At 50.4% G+C, this 18722-nt stretch overlaps 1 protein-coding gene across 1 annotated transcript in view; it reads left to right on the top strand.

Annotated features, from left to right (window-relative positions):
- DIS3L2 (DIS3 like 3'-5' exoribonuclease 2) overlaps positions 1-18722 on the top strand; it is a 419389-nt gene that overhangs the window by 163185 nt on the left and 237482 nt on the right. Inside the window, 1 exon segment of the mRNA XM_060242825.1 lies at positions 6928-7162. Within this exon segment, the coding sequence (XP_060098808.1) occupies positions 6928-7162 (235 nt within the window).

Here is an 18722-nt window from a genome sequence, read left to right as displayed (position 1 = left end):
TTGGACTGGAGGGGCCACTGGCCTGATCCAACATGGCTTCTCTTATGTTCTTATGTGACACAGAGAGTTGGACTGGAGAGGCCATTGGCCTGATCCAACATGGCTTCTCTTATGTTCTTATGTGACACGGATTGGATGGGCCATTGGCCTGATCCAACATGGCTTCTCTTATGTTCTTATGTGACACAGAGTGCTGGACTGGAGGGGCCATTGGCCTGATCCAACAGGGCTTCTCTTTTGTGACACAGAGTGTTGGACTGGAGGGGCCACTGGCCTGATCCAACAGGGCTTCTCTTTTGTGACACAGAGTGTTGGACTGGAGGGGCCACTGGCCTGATCCAACATGGCTTCTCTTATGTTCTTATGTCCACTCTGAGACTCTGAGATTCAGAGTACAGGGCGGGATATAAATCCAATATCTTCAACATCAGGGTGTGTGGCCTAATATGCAAACGTGTTCCTGGTTCTTACACCTGCATCACCTGGCGTGTTTAAGCCCCCCTCCATAGAACCAGGCTGGGCCTCGTTCCAGAGCAAGCAGCACTGGTGGTGAAAAACGCCATCAAGAGGCAGGTGAACCCTGTAAAGCAGGGGTGTCGAACTCATATGTTACGAGGGCTGGCCTGGATCTGACATAAATGAGACTTTGTTGGGCCAGGCAATATGTGTACCTATTTAAGATTAGGTAGCAGAAATATAAACTTTATAAAGGACACGGAAAAACACAATTAAATATTTTCTTTTTTAAAAACTTAAAAAACATGCTTAAATCATGAGCACTCGTTGGTCTTAAAGGTGCTTTCTTTGTATCTCTCCCGTGTGATCCAGGGAAATGGGCAAAGGAAGCTCTGGCTTTTCCTTCCTTCCCTAGAGGACCACGAGGGGGAGGAGCCTCAGCCCATAGAAGGAAGAGAGGCATGGGTCAACAGCTCTGCTGTGCGACTTAGAGAGCCTGGCAAAGCTAGCTAGTCCTCTTCCCTTCCTTCCCAAGGGATGAGCCTTATCCAATGGAGAAAATAGAGGTTTTTGCTCTGTAGCTCTTGTGAAATTGGGCAAGCCTTGCAAAGCAAACTGTTATGCAGAATGAAGAGATAGGGAGAAAGAAGCAGCCATTTTCTTGGGGGCCTGATAGAAACCCTCCAGGAGCCTGATTCTGCCCCCGGGCTGCATGTTTGACACCCCTTCTATCCGTTTTAACCTGTCTGCTCAGCAATTTCATCGAATGCCCACGAGTTCTTGTATTGTGAGAAAGGGAGAAAAGGACTTCTTTCTCTACTTTCTCCATCCCATGCATCATCTTGTCAACCTCTCTCATGTCACCCCGCAGTCGACGTTTCTCCAAGCTAAAGAGCCCCAAGCATTTTAACCTTTCTTCATAGGGAAAGTGTTCCAAACCTTGAATCATTCTAGTTGCCCTTTTCTGCACTTTTCCAATGCTATGATATCTTTTTTGATATAAGGAGATAATGGATATAAGGAGTGGGGTGGCCTGTTTGTGTTCCGTTGTGCTCTTGTTCAATGAAGGTTCTTGCTTACTTCAACTTGGAATTACAACTGCAGCTTTGGAGTGTGGACTGCTGAGGTCACTTACTGCAGAAGTATCTGCATCCTGAATCCTGGGCTGTTCAGGTCACGGCCCTTACGTAGTAAAAAGGTAAAGGTAGTCCCCTGTGGAAGCACCAGTCGTTTCTGACTCTGGGGTAACGTTGCATGAAGATGTTTTCACGGCAGACTTTTACAGGGTGTTTTGCCATTGCCTTCCCCAGTCATCTACACTCCCCTCCCCCCCCCAGCAAGCTGGGGACTCATTTAACCGACCTCGGAAGGATGGAAGGCTGAGTCAACCTGGAGCCGGCTACCTGAACCCAGCTTCCTCCGGGGATGGAACTCGGGTTGTGAGCAGAGAGCTTGGATTGCAGTGCTGCAGCTTACTACTCTGCGCTTTATGTAGTACACACCATGAAAAGCTTTATTCGTGGATTCTACTGAAGATCAACCGGGCCCCGTTTTTCAGTTCCGTTGAAGGTGTCTATAATTTATTCGTTATCACAAATCCAGACCAATCTGGGCAAGTCATTCTAGATCTGTCCTCTTTCAGCCATCAGGATTGCGTAAGGGTGCGCAGAACCCAAAGCGTGTTTTCCGCCAGCCATGAATTTTGCACCTGGATTCTCTTCCTTCTGCTTAGTCCTTGGGGCAAGGAAACTCAATGTTCCCGCACACTAAATTATACATCACTCCACGCTCAGTGTAGCTGGCAACAGCTCTGGCAGTAAGGCAGAAGGGGAAATTCTTTAGAAGGCAAGGTAGCAAACGGGTTGTATTATTTGAAGATGTAAAATGTGAGGTTTGCTGATGAGGGGAGAAGAAGAAGAAGATGATATGGGATTTATATCCCGCCCTCCACTCCGAAGAGCCTCAGAGCGGCTCACAATCTCCTTTACCTTCCTTCCCCACAACAGACACCCTGTGAGGTAGATGAAGATATTGGATTTATATCCCGCCCTCCACTCCGAAGAGTCTCAGAGCGGCTCACAATCTCCTCTCCCTTCCTCCCCCACAACAGACACCCTGTGAGGTAGAAGAAGATATTGGATGTATATCCCGCCCTCCACTCCGAAGAGTCTCAGAACGGCTCACAATCTCCTTTACCTTTCTCCCCCCACAACACCCTATGAGGGCGATGAAGATATTGGATTTATATCCTGCCCTCCACTCCGAAGAGTCTCAGAGCGGCTCACAATCTCCTTTACCTTCCTCCCCCACAACAGACACCCTGTGAGGTAGATGAAGATATTGGATTTATATCCCACCCTCCACTCCGAAGAATCTCAGAACGGCTCACAATCTCCTTTACCTTCCTCCCCCCACAACAGACACCCTGTGAGGTCGATGAAGATATTGGATTTATATCCTGCCCTCCACTCCGAAGAGTCTCAGAGCGGCTCACAATTTCCTTCACCTTCCTTCCCCCACAACAGACACCCTGTGAGGTAGATGAAGATATTGGATTTATATCCTGCCCTCCACTCCGAAGAGTCTCAGAGCGGCTCACAATCTCCTTTACCTCCCCCCCCCCCAACAGACACCCTGTGAAGTAGAGAAAGATATTGGATTTATATCCCGCCCTCCACTCCGAAGAGTCTCAGAGCAGCTCACAATCTCCTTTACCTTCCCCTCCCCAACAGACACCCTGTGAGGTGGGTGGGGATGAGAGGGCTGACAGCAGCTGCCCTTTCAAGGACAACCTCTGCTAGAGCTGTGGCTGACCCAAGGCCATTCCAGCAGCTGCAAGTGGAGGAGTGGGGAATCAAACCCGGTTCTCCCAGATAAGAGTCCGCGCACTTAACCACTACACCAAACTGGCTCTCCGAGTTCCCTGAGGGATCTAGATGAGTCCCCTCTGGAGCCACAGGCTAGGATGATACATCATCTGACAGCCGCCCTGAGCCTGCTTCGGTGGGGAGGGCGGGATATAAATATGATGATGATGATGATGATGATGATGATGATGATGATGATGATGATGATGGAAACTCCAAGGCCTGGGGCCTGCATATCTTCGGGACTGCCTCTCCCCATATGAGCCTCCCCCTAGACTTTGAGGTCATCTACACAACATCTTCTTGTTATCATTGGCCCTAAGGACTCCCAGTTGGCCTCAACGCGGGCCAGGGCCTTTTCAGTCCAGGCCCTTGCCTGGTGGAATGAGCTCCCATTGAAGATCCGGGCCCTGCAAGACTTACCTAAGTTTTGCAGGGCCCGTAAAATGGAGTGGAGCTGTTCTGCCAGGCTTTTAATCTGCCGGGCGTCCTCTGAAACCTTTCCCTAGCACTTTACTATCCATATGCTTGAGCTGGGTCGAGGATCTGAGTTACTACCTTAAGTAGTTGAAGAAAGCAGGAGTCAAGTCGCATCTTGAAGACCAACCCATTTTTATTCAGAACGTCATCTTTCGTGTGCTCTTAAGCACGCTTCCTCAGACGAGGAATCCCGGGACAGCGAGCAAAGCCATACATAGCTGAGCAGAGCCATACTGAGGTGGTAGGCAGTGGCTAGATCCAAGCGGGCAGCCGTGTTGGCCTGAAGCAGTTGAACAAAGCAGGAGTCAAGTGGCACCTTTAAGACCAACCCATTTTTATTTAGAACGTCAGCTTTCGTGTGCTCTTAATGACGTTTACTCAGACGAGGAATCTGGCACAGTGAGCAAAGCCATACATAGCTGAGCAGAGCCATACAGAGCTGGTTGGCAGCGGCCCAGAATGCAACACGGTACAGATTTAAGAACCAATGACAGTGAAGTGAAATTATCTGGTAGGCCAGTGGTTTAGAATGCAAAATGGTACAATGACAGAACAGTAACATTTGATCTGAGTAGCATGAGCATGCGAAAGCAACAAAACAGCAGCATGCAGTCATATTAACAAATTGAGCAAACCTTTGACCTGACCAGCACGAGCATGCGAAAGCAACAAAGCACAATTAAACCTTAAGCAGCGTTAGTGACCTGAAGCTGTGCTAAGTGGTGTCAACCAGCTGAAGTCGTACCAACTGCTGAACTGAGGTGTTCGGCTGGACCGCTGTTGGAGTTACGACTCTCTATTTTATGTGTTATGTTTATGAGGTATTTTAAATTCGTTGTGTTTAATTGGATATGTTTTATTTGCTGTTATTGCAACGTTTTAACGTTGTGAGCTGCCCTGAGCCTGCCTTGCGGGATAGGACGGGGTACAAATCGCAAATGAAGTTAAAATCAAATTAAATTCTACGTCCCTGCTCAGAGCGCAAATTCAAATTCAAGGCTCCCCAAATCAGTATATTCCAGAAACGGAAGCCATTTTTCGTCAACAGATGTGACCCGAGATAGATTATTCATCCTTGTGATGAATAAGTTACAGATTAAAGTAATAACTATAATTCTCCTTTGCTTCCTTTTCTTTTTGTATCCCTATTTTAAATGATGATGATTTATTTATTATTTATTACTTTACATTTCTATCCTGCCCTCTCCGCGAGTGGACTCAGGGCAGCCAACAGCATTCATATTTTCAAGTTAAAACCAATAAAACATAATTACAATTGAAGGTTTTAAAACCGTTTCGTGGTGCTGTATCGCTACAATATAAGCGAGTTCTTCTTTTCTGATGGTGATCACGTAGTTCTCTATAATGATGTCGGGTGGCAGTTCTCTCCCAGTTAGGTCTCAAAGGCCTGTCGGAACAGTTGGGTCTTACAGGCCCCGCGGAAAGTAGAAAGATCCCGCAGGGCCCTTATGGCCTCCGGGACAGCATTCCACAACTCTGGTGCTGCCACCGAGAAGGCCCTAGCTCGCATCAGCCGCAACCTAGCCTCCTTTGGTCCAGGGATGGACAATAGATTTTTTGTCCCTGAACGCAGTGCTCTCTGGGGAACACGTGGAGAAAGGCGGTCATAAGAACATAAGAGAAGCCATGTTAGATCAGGCCACTGGCCCATCCAGTCCAACACTCTGTGTCACATAAGAACATAAGAGAAGCCATGTTAGATCAGGCCACTGGCCTATCCAGTCCAACACTCTGTGTCACATAAGAACATAAGAGAAGCCATGTTAGATCAGGCCACTGGCCCATCCAGTCCAACACTCTGTGTCACATAAGAACATAAGAGAAGCCATGTTAGATCAGGCCACTGGCCCATCCAGTCCAACACTCTGTGTCACACAGTGGCAAAAAATTTATATATATATATACACACACACACACACTGTGGCTAATAGCCACTGATGGACTCTGTTCCATATTTTTATCTAAACCCCTCTTGAAGCTGGGGTTTGTGGCCGCCACCACCTCCTATGCTTGTGGCCGCCACCACCTCCTGTGGCAATGAATTCCACATGTTAATCACCCTTTGGGTGAAGAAGGACTTCCTTTTATCCGTTTTAACCTGGCTGCTCAGCAATTTCATCGAATGCCCACGAGTTCTTGTATTGTGAGAACGGGAGAAAAGTACTTCTTTGTCTACGGTCCCGCAGATAGACAGGCCCCTGACTATAGAGGGCTTTAAAGGTCAATACCGACACCTTGAAACGGACTCGGAACACAATAGGTAGCCAGTGCAGCTCTCTCAGCATGGGCCGAATGCGCTCCCACCGGGGGAGCCCCATTAGCAGCCGCGCCGCAGCGTTCTGCACTAGCTGTGGTTTCCGAGTCAGCGCCAAGGGTAGCCCCATGTAGAGAGCATTGCAGTGATCTATTCTTGAGGTGACCGCAGCATGAATCACCATGATGATGATGTGTTGCCTAGAACCAGAGCAAACAGAGAGTGGACAGAAGTCCCCCTGTGATGACAGGTCAGATGAGCCCGGAAAAATCTTCCAAGATGGTGCAGGGAGGATGAGGATCTTCGAGGATCCCAGATATTGCATAGGTGCTTACCCAGGCCTTGAATTCAGTAGGAGCTCACAGGAGCACAGCTCCTGAACCTTTCTGACGACCATCCCTCCCCCCTACCTTGTCCATTGGATAGAAGGTGCAGCTGCATAACAATCCCTGGATTAGGAGAGGGCAGCCAGCCAGCCACCAGGGGCGTTGCCACACCTTCAGCAGCCTTCATTAACACGCGGAGAAGCTTGCACCACCCTTTCTCCACTTCTTATATGATTTGGGGTGGGGGGGTGGGTGCCTTGCTGGCCTTTTGACTGCGGGGGCGGCCAAGGAGAGCCCCAGGTGAGCGAAGCCTGCTTTGGCTGGCTGGCTCTCTAGCCAGCCCAAGCAGGCCTCGCTCGCCCGGGGCTCTCCTTTCTTGCTTTGGGTTGCTTTTGGCTGGTGGGGGGGCATACGCTAATGAGCTCCACCGCCTATTTTCCTACCAAACGACCCCCGGTCTTACCGGTTGCTCGTCCCAGTCTCTGTCTTCAGAAGCCGTCTTTTCTTCCTTGTTACGCTTCAGGTGATCAAGCCTGAGGGCAGTGAAAGTGAAACAGGAGGTACTCAAGAGACAGATGCCCCCAGCAATCCACCGGGTGCCTCCATGCAGAACAATCCAGCCAAAGGGGACGCCGACAGCCCAGATGTTATCATAGAAGCTCAGGTTGACGATGACAACGAGGATGTCGAAAGCCGGCAGGAGAGCTCGAAGGAGGCAATGGATCTCGGACGGTTGTCCCTGGGAGCTGGCGAAAAGGGTAAGTCTGGGTTCGGTCCTGAACCTCAATAATTAACATTTTATTTGGATTCTTTGGAATATATATATACCGTATTTTTTGCACCATAAGATGCACTTCCCTCCCCCCCCCCCCAAAAAAAAAGTGTGTGTGGGGGGGGAAGTGTGTGCGTCTGGAGCCAGGCAGGCAGGCACGGAGGAACAACAGCAACAACAACAAATTTTATTTGTATCCCGCCCTCCCCGCCGGAGCAGGCTCAGGGCGGCTAACAACATGGTCCAGAGTTAAATTATACAAGTGAGTAAAACTACATCAAACATTATCAGCATTTAATTAAAATCTGGTTAAGCTTTAAAATTAAGTTAATTTTTTAAAAGTGCTAGTGCTATGTTTACTTTTTCTGATGGCGGTTTCCTTCAGCGCCGGGATCGGAGGCAGCGGATTGCCCCCCCCCCCCAGAAGGTACCGGCACCTACCTTCCGGGGGGGGGGGGGCGATCCGCTGCCTCCGATCCCGGCGCTTCCTCCGTGCCTGCCTGCCTGGCTCCAGCTCTGACGCTTACAGCAAGCGCCAGGATCGCTCCCTCTGCCCTCCGATCCAGGCGCTTGCTGTAAGCGTCAGAGCTGAAGCCAGGCAGGCAGGCACGGAGGAAGCACCCGCCCCCTCCGCAAACCCAGCGCTTTGCGAGAGCCGGCTGTGGAGGGGGCAGCGTGCTTCCTCTGTGCCTGCCTGCCTGGCTCCAGCTCTGACGCTTACAGCAAGCGCCAGGATCGCTCCCTCTGCCCTCCGATCCAGGCGCTTGCTGTAAGCGTCAGAGCTGAAGCCAGGCAGGCAGGCACGGAGGAAGCACCCGCCCCCTCCGCAAATCCAGCGCTTTGCGAGAGCCGGCTGTGGAGGGGGCAGCGTGCTTCCTCTGTGCCTGCCTGCCTGGCTCCAGCTCTGACGCTTACAGCAAGCGCCAGGATCGCTCCCTCTGCCCTCTGATCCAGTCCAACACTCTGTGTCACATAAGAACATAAGAGAAGCCATGTTGGATCAGGCCAATGGCCCCTCCAGTCCAACACTCTGTGTCACATAAGAACATAGGAGAAGCCCTGTTGGATCAGGCCAGTGGCCCATCCAGTCCAACACTCTGTGTCACATAAGAACATAAGAGAAGCCATGTTGGATCAGGCCAATGGCCCATCCAGTCCAACACTCTGTGTAACATAAGAACATAAAAGAAGCCATGTTGGATCAGGCCAATGACCCATCCAGTCCAGCACTCTGTGTCACACAGTGGCAATATGTGTGTGTGTGTGGGGGGGAAAGGTTGCAGGACCATTTCCCCCCCACTTTCCCCTCAAATTTCCAAGTTGTTCCATTGGAAAACCTGGGGAAGTCCTCCAACTTATTCGTGCTATACATTTCGATTGAGTGAAAAGTTTTCAAGGAAATGTGTTTCTGACACATATATATATATATATATACACACTGTGGCTAATAGCCACTGATGGACCTCTGCTCCATATTTTTATCTAAACCCCTCTTGAAGCCGGCTATGCTTGTGGCCGCAACCACCTCCTGTGGCAGTGAATTCCACATGTTAATCACCCTTTGGGTGAAGAAGGACTTCCTTTTATCCGTTTTAACCTGTCTGCTCAGCAATTTCATCGAATGCCCATGAGTTCTTGTATTGTGAGAAATCACTTCATGATTTAGATTTTGTTCTGTGATAAGTCTGTCTCCCCATGATTACAGTTTCCCCACCTGTAAAGTATGTTACGTGCTCAGAACTGCCCCTAGGATTCAGAGTCCTACAAGAGACCAACTCCCTGATTTAGAGACCAACACGAGTTTCAAGGTACAGGCTTTAGAGCGCCAGAGATCCGTTCACCATCTGAGAAAGGGAGCTTTGACTCTTGCAAGTGCTTCTCTCTTAAAGTCCTGCTGGACTCAAATTTTAATTTTCTTCCGCAGACCAACACAGCCACCCTCTGAAGCAATAACCTGGGGTAGCCAACGGTTGCTTTCCAGATGTTTTTTTGCCGACAGCTCCCATCAGCCCCAGCCACTGGCCATGCTGCCTGGGGCTGATGGGAGCTGTAGGCAAAAAAAAAATCTGGAGAGCTACCGTTCACCACCCCTGCAAGATACCATTATATAATGCTGTCAGCTGAGAGCCAGTTTGGTGTAGTGGTTAAGCGTGCAGACTCTTATCTGGAAGAACCAGGATCGATTCCCCACTCCTCCGCTAGCACCTGCTGGAATGGCGTTGGGTTAGCCATAGCTCTCGCCGAGTTGTCCTTGAAAGGACAGCTGCTGTGAGAACTCTCCCAGCCCCACCTACCTCACAGGGTGTCTGTTTTGGAGGGGAGGAAGATAAAGGAGGTTGTGACCGCTCTGAGATTCAGAGTGTAGGGTGGGATATAAATCCAATATCCTCCTCCTCCTTCATCCCACTCCGTAATTTTTTGATGCTACACAGGGTTTTTTCGGTAGCTGGAACTCTTTTGCATATTAGGCCACACCCCCTGATATAGTCAATCCTTCCAAGAGTTTGTAGGGCTCTTCTTACAGGGCCTACTGTCAGCTCCAGGAGGATTGGCTACATCAGGAGGGTGTGGCCTAATATGCAAAGGAGGTCCTGCTAGAATTCCTTACAGGGCTGTTCATACAGGGCCTACTGAAAGCTCCAGGAGGATTGGCTACATCAGGAGGGTGTGGCCTAATATGCAAAGGAGGTCCTGCTAGAATTCCTTACAGGGCTCTTCATACAGGGCCTACTGAAAGCTCCAGGAGGATTGGCTACATCAGGGGTGTGTGGCCTAATATGCAAAGGAGGTCCTGCTAGAATTCCCTACAGGGCTCTTCGTACAGGGCCTACTGGAAGCTCCAGGGGGATTGGCTGCATCAGGGGTGTGTGGCCTAATATGCAAAGGAGGTCCTGCTAGAATTCCTTACAGGGCTCTTCTTACAGGGCCTACTGTCAGCTCCAGGAGGATTGGCTACATCAGGGGGGCGTGGCCTAATATGCAAAGGAGTTTCTGCTACAACGTTCCCTTCCCCCAATGCTACAGATTTGAAAAATACCTGGTCTTTCATTCCAAAAGGGGTGGTGGTGGTGGGGGAAAGGTTTCAGGACCATTTCCCCCCCACTTTCTCCTCAAATTTCCAAGTTGTTCCATTGGAAAACCTGGGGAAGTCCTCCAACTTATTCGTGCTATACATTTCGATTGAGTGAAAAGTTTTCAAGGAAATGTGTTTCTGACTCAGAAAGAGAAAATATTAGTTCATTCAGTTCCCGGTTTCAATTCAGCTCCCGATTTGTCGTTCGGTTCCCAGTTATTCTGCAGAAGAAATGGGCACGGTCCTCTGATTTTCTCCCTCACACGATACATTTGGGTGAGAAGGACTTTGCATTAAGACAGGGGTGTCGAACTCATTTGTTCTGAGGGCCGGATCTGACATAAATGAGACCTTGAGGGGCCGGGCGATGTCAGGCCGGGCCACGTGTGTACCTATTTAAGACTAGATAGCAGAGATATAAATTTCATAAAGAACACAAACACAAATACATATTTTTTAAAAAACTTAAAACATGCTTAAAATGTTAGCACTCATTGGTCTTAAGGATGCTTTCTTTGTATTTCTCCCATGGGATCCAGGGAACTAGGCAAAGGAAGCTCTGGCTCTTTCCTTCCTTCCCCAGGGGACAGGGGGAGGGGGGGAGGAGCTTCAGCCAATAGAGAAAATAGAGGTTTTGCTCTGTAGCTCCTGAGCAATTGAGCAAGCCTGGCAAAGCAAGCTGTTATGCAGAGAGCCAGTTTGGTGTAGTGGTTAAGTGTGCCGACTCTTATCTGGGAGAACCGGGTTTGATTCCCCACTCCTCCACTTGCACCTGCTGGAATGGCCTTGGGTCAGCCATAGCTCTGGCAGAGGTTGTCCTTGAAAGGGCAGCTGCTGTGAGAGCCCTCTCAGCCCCACCCACCTCACAGGGTGTCTGTTGTGGGGGAGGAAGGGAAAGGAGATTGTGAGCCGCTCTGAGACTCTTCGGAGTGGAGGGCGGGATATAATTCCAATATCTTCATCTACCTCACAGGGTGTCTGTTGTGGGGGAAGAAGGGAAAGGAGATTGTGAGCCGCTCTGAGACTCTTCGGAGTGGAGGGCGGGATATAAATCCAATATCTTCATCTACCTCACAGGGTGTCTGTTGTGGGGGAGGGAGGTAAAGGAGATTGTGAGCCGCTCTGAGACTCTTCGGAGTGGAGGGCGGGGTATAAATCCAATATCTTCATCTACCTCACCGGGTGTCTGTTGTGGGGGAGGAAGGGAAAGGAGATTGTGAGCCGCTCTGAGACTCTTCGGAGTGGAGGGCGGGGTATAAATCCAATATCTTCTTCTTCTTCTTCTTCTTCTGCAGAAGGAAACAAGATATAGGGAGAAGGAAGCAGATGACAGCCAGTTGCTCGGGGGCCTGATAGGAGCCCTCCGGGGGCCTGATTCGGCCATCGAACTGCATGTTTGACACCCCTGCATTGAGAAGTGCTTCACTCATTCTGTTTTATATTTCATGGGATATTCCTCTCCAAGTTTTCTGGTTTTTTGTCAGAAAAATGCCCGGGTTGTGGGGGGCGGGTGGGTTCCAAAAAACCTACATGTTTCCCACAAAACTTCCCTGTTTTCCTCCCAGGCTTTCAGAACTACCGAGAAATATTAGAGCACAGGTGTCAAACATGCGGCCCAGGGGCCAAATCAGGCCTCCAGAAGGCTCCTATTGGCCCAGGCCCGTAGCCAGAAAATTTCAGGTGGAGGAACCCGGGAGCTGAAAAAATTGGTGGGAGGGCCGCGGGTGTTGCTCTCTTGCTCTCCCACTTCCTGTCTCTCTGCTGCTGTCTGTCCACTTCTCTCTTACACTACCGTTCTGCCGCTCTCTCACTCTGTCCCCCTGTCTTTTGGGCTGGCGTTCTCTCTCTCGCTCTCTGCATCTGTCCCCCTGTCTTTCACGCTGCCATTCTCTCTCTCTCATCCGCTATCTTGCTCTCTCCCCCTGTCTTTCGCACTGCCGTTCTCTCTCTCTCGGCCACTTTCTTACTCTGTCCCCATCTCTCGCACTGCTGTTCTCTCTCTCTCTATCTGCCACTCTCCCCCTCGCTGGTCCTGGGGGCCCCCCAATGGGAGGGGCCCTACATAGGGAAGGGGGGGGGATTAATAGAGCGGCTGGGCCTCCCCATAGCTATGGGACTGTATTGGCCCCTGAGCAACTGATTGTTCTCTGCTTACTTCTCCCTCTCTCTTTCTTCCTTCTGCATCACAGCTTGCTTGGCCAAGGTTTACAGCTTACAGATACGCACCTGAACAGCATACTCAAGATTGCTGCAGCACAGACATTGTCTCCAGATTTTGATTCAATAATTCAAAGCGAGGTGCCAATGATCAGAAACTTGTTAAATAAACAGAATACTGCAAAAGTGCTCATCTTTTAAGCCTGTTTTAAGTTTTTTTTTAAAAAAAATCGTTGTGTTTGTGTCCTTTATAACGTTTATATCTCCGCTACCTAGCATTAAATTTCATGACACACATGACCAGGCCTGACAAGGTCTCATTTATGTCTGATCCAGCACTCATGAGTTCAAAACCCCTCTGTTAGAGTAACACACAGTAACACAGAGCCAGTTTGGTGTAGTGCAGCAGTGGCCAACGGTAGCTCTCCAGATGTTTTTTTTGCCTACAACTCCCATCACCCCCAGCCATTGGCCATGCTGGCTGGGGCTGATGGGAGTTGTAGGCAAAAAAAATCTGGAGAGCTACTGTTGGCCACCCCTGGTGTAGCGGTTAAGTGTGCGGACTCTTATCTGGGAGAACCGGGTTTGATTCCCTACTCCTCCACTTGCACCTGCTGAAATGGCCTTGGGTCAGCCATAGCTCTGGCAGGGGTTGTCCTTGAAAGGGCAGCTGCTATGAGAGTCCTCTCAGCCCCACCCACCTCACAGGGTGTCTGTTGTGGGGGAGGAAGATAAAGGAGATTGTGAGCCGCTCTGAGACTCTGAGATTTGGAGTGGAGGACGGGATATAAATCCAATATCACCACCATCATCATCTTATTTCTTCTACTTTCTTCTACTTTCCTCTTCTTCTTTCTTCTTCTTCTTCCTTTCCAGTTTGATATGGGGAGGCCGTTGATCTCTGCAGGCTCTGCCTCGTGGGTTGAGTTGGCCCCGTCAGCGAAGGGAAGATAACGGAACAGTAGGGAGGGTGTGTGGGGCACGGTTAGTGGGGCATGCTGAGAGCTTGGTCATACCAGGGTACTGCTCGGCACTGTGCCTGCGTTGCTGCAGAAAGGGCCATCCAATCTCAACCAAAGGTGGAGGTGATAGGGTTGCCAAATCCAGGTCAGGGGGAATTCCTGGAGATTTTGGAGGTGGAGCCTGTGGAAAGAGTTTGGAGAGGGGAAGAACCTCAATAGGTTACAATTCCCCATGGTCCATCCTCCAAAGCAGGCATTTTCTCCAGGAAAAGCAACCTCCAAAGTTTGGAAACCAGTGGTAATTCCAGGACGTCTTCAGTAAGGTTGCCAATCCCCAGGTGGGGGCAGGGGATTCCTCGGTTTGGAGGCCCTCCCCCCGCTTCAGGGTCGTCAGAAAGCAGGGGGAGGGGAGGGAAATGTCTGCTGGGAACTCTATTATTCCCTAGGGAGATTTATTCCCATAGAAAATCATGGAGAATTGATCTGTGGGTATCTGGGGCTCTGGGGGGGCTGTTTTTTGGGGTAGAGGCACCAAATTTTCTGCATAGCATCTAGTGCCTCTCTCCAAAACACCCCCCAAGTGATTGGACCAGGGGGTCCAATTCTATGAGCCCCAAAAGAAGGTGCCCCCATCCTTCATGATTTCCTATGGAAGGAAGGCATTGAAAAGGTGTGCCGTCCCTTTAAATGTGATGGCCAGAACTCCCTTTGGAGTTCAGTTATGCTTGTCACAGCCTTGATCTTGGCTCCACCCCTAATGTCTCCTGGCTCCATCCCCAAAGTCTCCTGGCTCCACCCCCAAACTCCCCAGATATTTCTTGAATTGGACTTGGCAACCCTAGTCTTCAGGCCCCACCCAGAGGTTGGCAACGCCAGAAGGCAAGGTCTTCTCCAACTGTAGCTGGGTCAGTTCTCACTTGTCTGTAAACAGCTCAGATCACGGGTGTCGAAGTCATTTGTTTTGAGGGCCGGATCTGACATAAATGAGACCTTGTCAGGCCGAGGCATGTGTGTACCTATTTAAGATTAGGGAGCAGAGATATAAACTTTATTATGGACACAGACAAACACAATTAAATAATAAAACATGACTGAAACGCTAGCATTCTCCTGCGAGAGCCAGTTTGGTATAGTGGTGAAGTGTGCGGGCTCTTATCTGGGAGAACCGGGTTTGATTCCCCATTCCTCCACTTGTACCTGCTGGGATGGCCCTGGGTTAGCCGTAGTTATCGCAGGAGTTGTCCTTGAAAGGGCAGCTGCTGTGAGAGCCCTGTCAGCCCCACCCAGCTCACAGGGTGTCTGTTGTGGGGGGAGAAGACATAGGAGATGGTAAGCTGCTCTGAGTCTCTGATTCAGGGAGAAGGGCAGGGTGTAAATCTGCAATTCTTCTTCAGTTCTTCTTGGTCTTAAAGGTGCTTTCTTTTTATCTCTCCCATGGGAACCAGATCCAGGGAACTGGGCGAAGGAAGTTCTGCCTCTTTCCTTCCTTCCCCAGGGGACCAGGAGTGGGAGGAGCCTTAACCACTGGAAGGAAAAGAGACTTGGCTCAGGAGCTCTGCTGTGCGATTGACAGTGCCTGGCAAAGCAAGCTTCTGCCTCCTCACCTTCCTCCCCAAGGGAGGAGCCTCAGCCAATGGAGAAAATAGAGGTTTTGCTCTGCAGCTGCTGTGCGATTGAGCAAGCCTGGCAAAGCAAACCGTGATGCAGAAGGAAGCAAGAGAAGCAAGGAGAAGGAAGCAGATGACAGTCAGTTGCTCAGGGGCCTGATAGGAGCCCTCCGGGGGCCTGATTCAGCCCTCAGGCCATACGTTTGACACCCCTGGCTCAGATCACGTGCAAACTCGGCCTCTGAATTTTATAACCGGAGCGATGAGCATTTACCTCCCGCACTCCTTTCCATCCAGTGTGGATGAAGTCTCCTCCCCGCCTTTCTCCCCTCTCTCTCTCTGCCCGAGATCTGAAAACACAATATATTTTCATTTGCAAGCCGGGATCGCTAATGTTAATTGTGCTCTTCTTGGAGAGAGCTGGAAATTTCCACAGTGGCCGTTGCGAGCCTGGAAAAAATAACTTTGGATCCGTCACGGCTAATAAGTGTTTTAATCTGACGGCTTTAAGGGCCCGCTTTGGCCACCTCAGCTGTCCTGGTTAATCTAATTTGTGCAAAGAAGTTTCAAGAACTACTTTTTTCCCCCTTCGAGCCATCAGGCCGAGAGAAGGCGGGGCCACTGGCTGCAGGCAGCCGCTGGTAGGAGAGCGCTTCGAGCCGCCCGTCTCGGAGGGCCACTAATGGCGCAATGGCTGGCTCTCATTTGCTGGTAATAACAGAACTAATTGGAGAGGTTTCTGGCTATTAGTGCCTCATTTTCTTTTCAGCAAAGCTGTAACAATTTTTGGTTTTGTCAGGTAATCACCCGAAAGGGAAACAAGGGGATTAAAGCACCGTTTTGCCGAGCCCAAGCCTCCGGAGAGTGTTTTCACTGTAAGATAAGCTCGGCGAGCTCTGCCCAAGCTAACATAGTAAATCTCCCACTGAAAACACATCGCTGCCCAGGGTGGAAATATTGAATGGTCGCCGGATAACCACGACAGCAGAGGTTCGGCATAGTTTATTTCTGGTTTGGCAGGCCGGAGTTGGTTTCTCTCCCTGCCTCCCCACCCACCACTTTACCTCTCAGTTCAGCTCTCCAGGATTTCGGCTCAGTTCCCCTCCTGCCCGCGGACTCGCCTGTCTCTCTGAATCTCCGGGCCCTTTCGAAAGCGGTTCTTTTTGGATGTGAGCAGGCCTCAGATTTGGTGGGAGCAAACGGGAGTACTGCTCCTGAGCCTTTCTGAGGGTTCCTCCTCTTCCTCCCCGCCTACCTTGTCCATTGAATAGTAGGTGGAGCTGCATAACAATCCCCGTATTAGGAGAGCGGGCAGCCAGCCAGCCACCAGGGGCGTTGCCACACCTTCAGCAGCCCTCATTAACACCCGGAGAAGCTTGCACCACCCTTTCTCCACTTCTTATATGATTTTGGGGGGTGGGTGCCTTGCTGGCCTTTTGACTGCGGGGGCGGCCAAGGAGAGCCCCAGATGACCAAGGCCTGCTTGGGCTGGCTGGCTCTCTAGCCAGCCCAAGCAGGCCTCACTCGCCCGGGGCTCTCCTTTCTTGCTTTGGGTTGCTTTTGGCTGGTGGGGGGGGCATATGCTAATGAGCTCCACCACCTATTTTCCTACCAAACGACCCCTGGTCTTACCGGTTGCTCGTCCCAGTCCTCCTCTTCCTCCCGCCTACCTTGTCCACTGAATAGGAGGTGCAGCTGCATAACAATCCCCGGATTAGGAGAGCAGGCAGCCAGCCAGCCCTCAGGGGCTTTGCCACACCCCCAGCAGCCCTCACTGACCCCTGGAGAAGCCCACACCACCTTTTCACCGCTTCTTAGGTGATTTTGGGCGGTAGGTGACTTGCTGGCCTTTTGACTGTGGAGGAGGGTGGTGGCCCAGGAGAGCCCCAGGCGAGTGAGGCCTGCTTGGGCTGACTGAATCTCTAGCCAGGCCAAGAAGGCCTCGCTCGCCTGGGGCTCTCCTTTCTTGCGTCAGGTTGCTTTTGGCTGGGGGCAGGGCGTGGCATATGCTAATGAGTTATGCTAAGGAGCTCTGCCCCCTATTTTTATACAAAACTACCCCCGGATGTGAGCATCACTTCATTGTCGCCTGCTGTTGTAGGAGCCGATAGGGTTTGGGGGGGGGATCCTGGAGACTCCCCCCTTGGTAAAGTGAGCCTTAAGTTAGTGCAGACCAGGCCTGGGAGATCAGACTAAAGACCACAGTCTGCCGTGACCATCACTGTATGACCTTGAGCCAGTTAGGTAACTTCAGCTAAGTGTGCCACACGGGATTGTTGTGTCTGCAAGCCCAGACAGCTTCAAGAGGGGATTGGATAAAGATATGGAACAAAAGGTCCATCAGAGGCTATTAGCCACAACGGATAGATGGCACATTCTGTCTGGGGTAGTGATGCTCTGTGTTCTTGGTGCTTGGGGGCAAGAGAGGGAGGGCTTCTGGAGTTCGGGCCCCACTGGTGGGCCTCCTGATGGCACTTGGGTTTTTTGGCCACTGTGTGACACAGAGTGTTGGACTGGATGGGCCAGTGGCCTGATCCAACATGGCTTCTCTTATGTTCTTATGTGACACAGAGTGTTGGACTGGAGGGGCCAGTGGCCTGATCCAACATGGCTTCTCTTATGTTCTTATGTGACACAGAGTGTTGGACTGGAGGGGCCATTGGCCTGATCCAACATGGCTTCTCTTCTGTTCTTATGTGACACAGAGTGTTGGACTGGATGGGCCATTGGCCTGATCCAACATGGCTTCTCTGATGTTCTCATGTGACACAGAGTGTTGGACTGGATGGGCCACTGGCCTGATCCAACATGGCTTCTCTTATGTTCTTACGAGAATCCGAATGGATGGATCATACACACACCTTTGAATATTTTGGAGGAATGATGGGATTGAACTGTAAGAAATACACTCTCTGCATGTTGCTGGAGAAACACTTCTTGGCTGTGTGCTTCGAATCATAGAATCATTGAGTTGGAAGGGACCTCCAGAGTCATCTAGTCCAACCCCCTGCACAATGCAGGAAACTCTCAAACACTTCCCCCTAAATTCACAGGATCTTCATTGCTGTCAGATGGCCATCTAGCCTCTGTTTAAAAACCTCCAAGGAAGGAGAGCCCACCACCTCCCAAGGAGGAAGCCTGTTCCACTGAGGAATCGCTCTATTGGTCAGGAAGTTCTTCCTAATGTTGAGCTGGAGACTCTTTTGATTTAATTTCAACCCATTGGTTCTGGTCCTACCTTCTGGGGCCACAGAAAACAATTTCACACCATCCTCTATATGACAGCCTTTCAAGTCCTTAAAGATGGTGATCCTATCACCTCACAGCTGCCTCTTCTCCAGGCTAAACATCCCCAGCTCCTTCAACCTTTCCTTATATGAGTTAGTCTCCAGACCCCTCACCATCTTGGTCGCCCTCCTCTGGACCTGTTCCAGCTTTTCTATATCCTTTCTAATATGTGTTACCCAAAACTGAACACAAGACTCCAGGGGAGGTCTTACCAGAGCAGAGTAAAGCGATACCATCCCTTCACGTGATTTGGACACAAGACTTCTGTTGATACAGAATACAGAGCATCACTTTCCCCAGACAGAGAGTTCCAACAATACCCTGTGGCTAATAGCCACTGATGGATCTCTGCTCCAGATGTTTATCCAGTCCCCTCTTGAAACTGGCTACAGTCTTCTCCTCCTCCTCCTCCTCACTTAGATGGCCACTAAAGAAGTCCAGGGTTGCTTTGCAGAGGCG

This window comes from Heteronotia binoei, chromosome 6 (assembly GCF_032191835.1).
Source record: "Heteronotia binoei isolate CCM8104 ecotype False Entrance Well chromosome 6, APGP_CSIRO_Hbin_v1, whole genome shotgun sequence".
Classification (NCBI taxonomy): Eukaryota; Metazoa; Chordata; class Lepidosauria; order Squamata; family Gekkonidae; genus Heteronotia; species Heteronotia binoei.
Note: the sequence above shows the minus strand (reverse complement) of the source record. Positions and strands in the feature narration are given on the sequence as shown.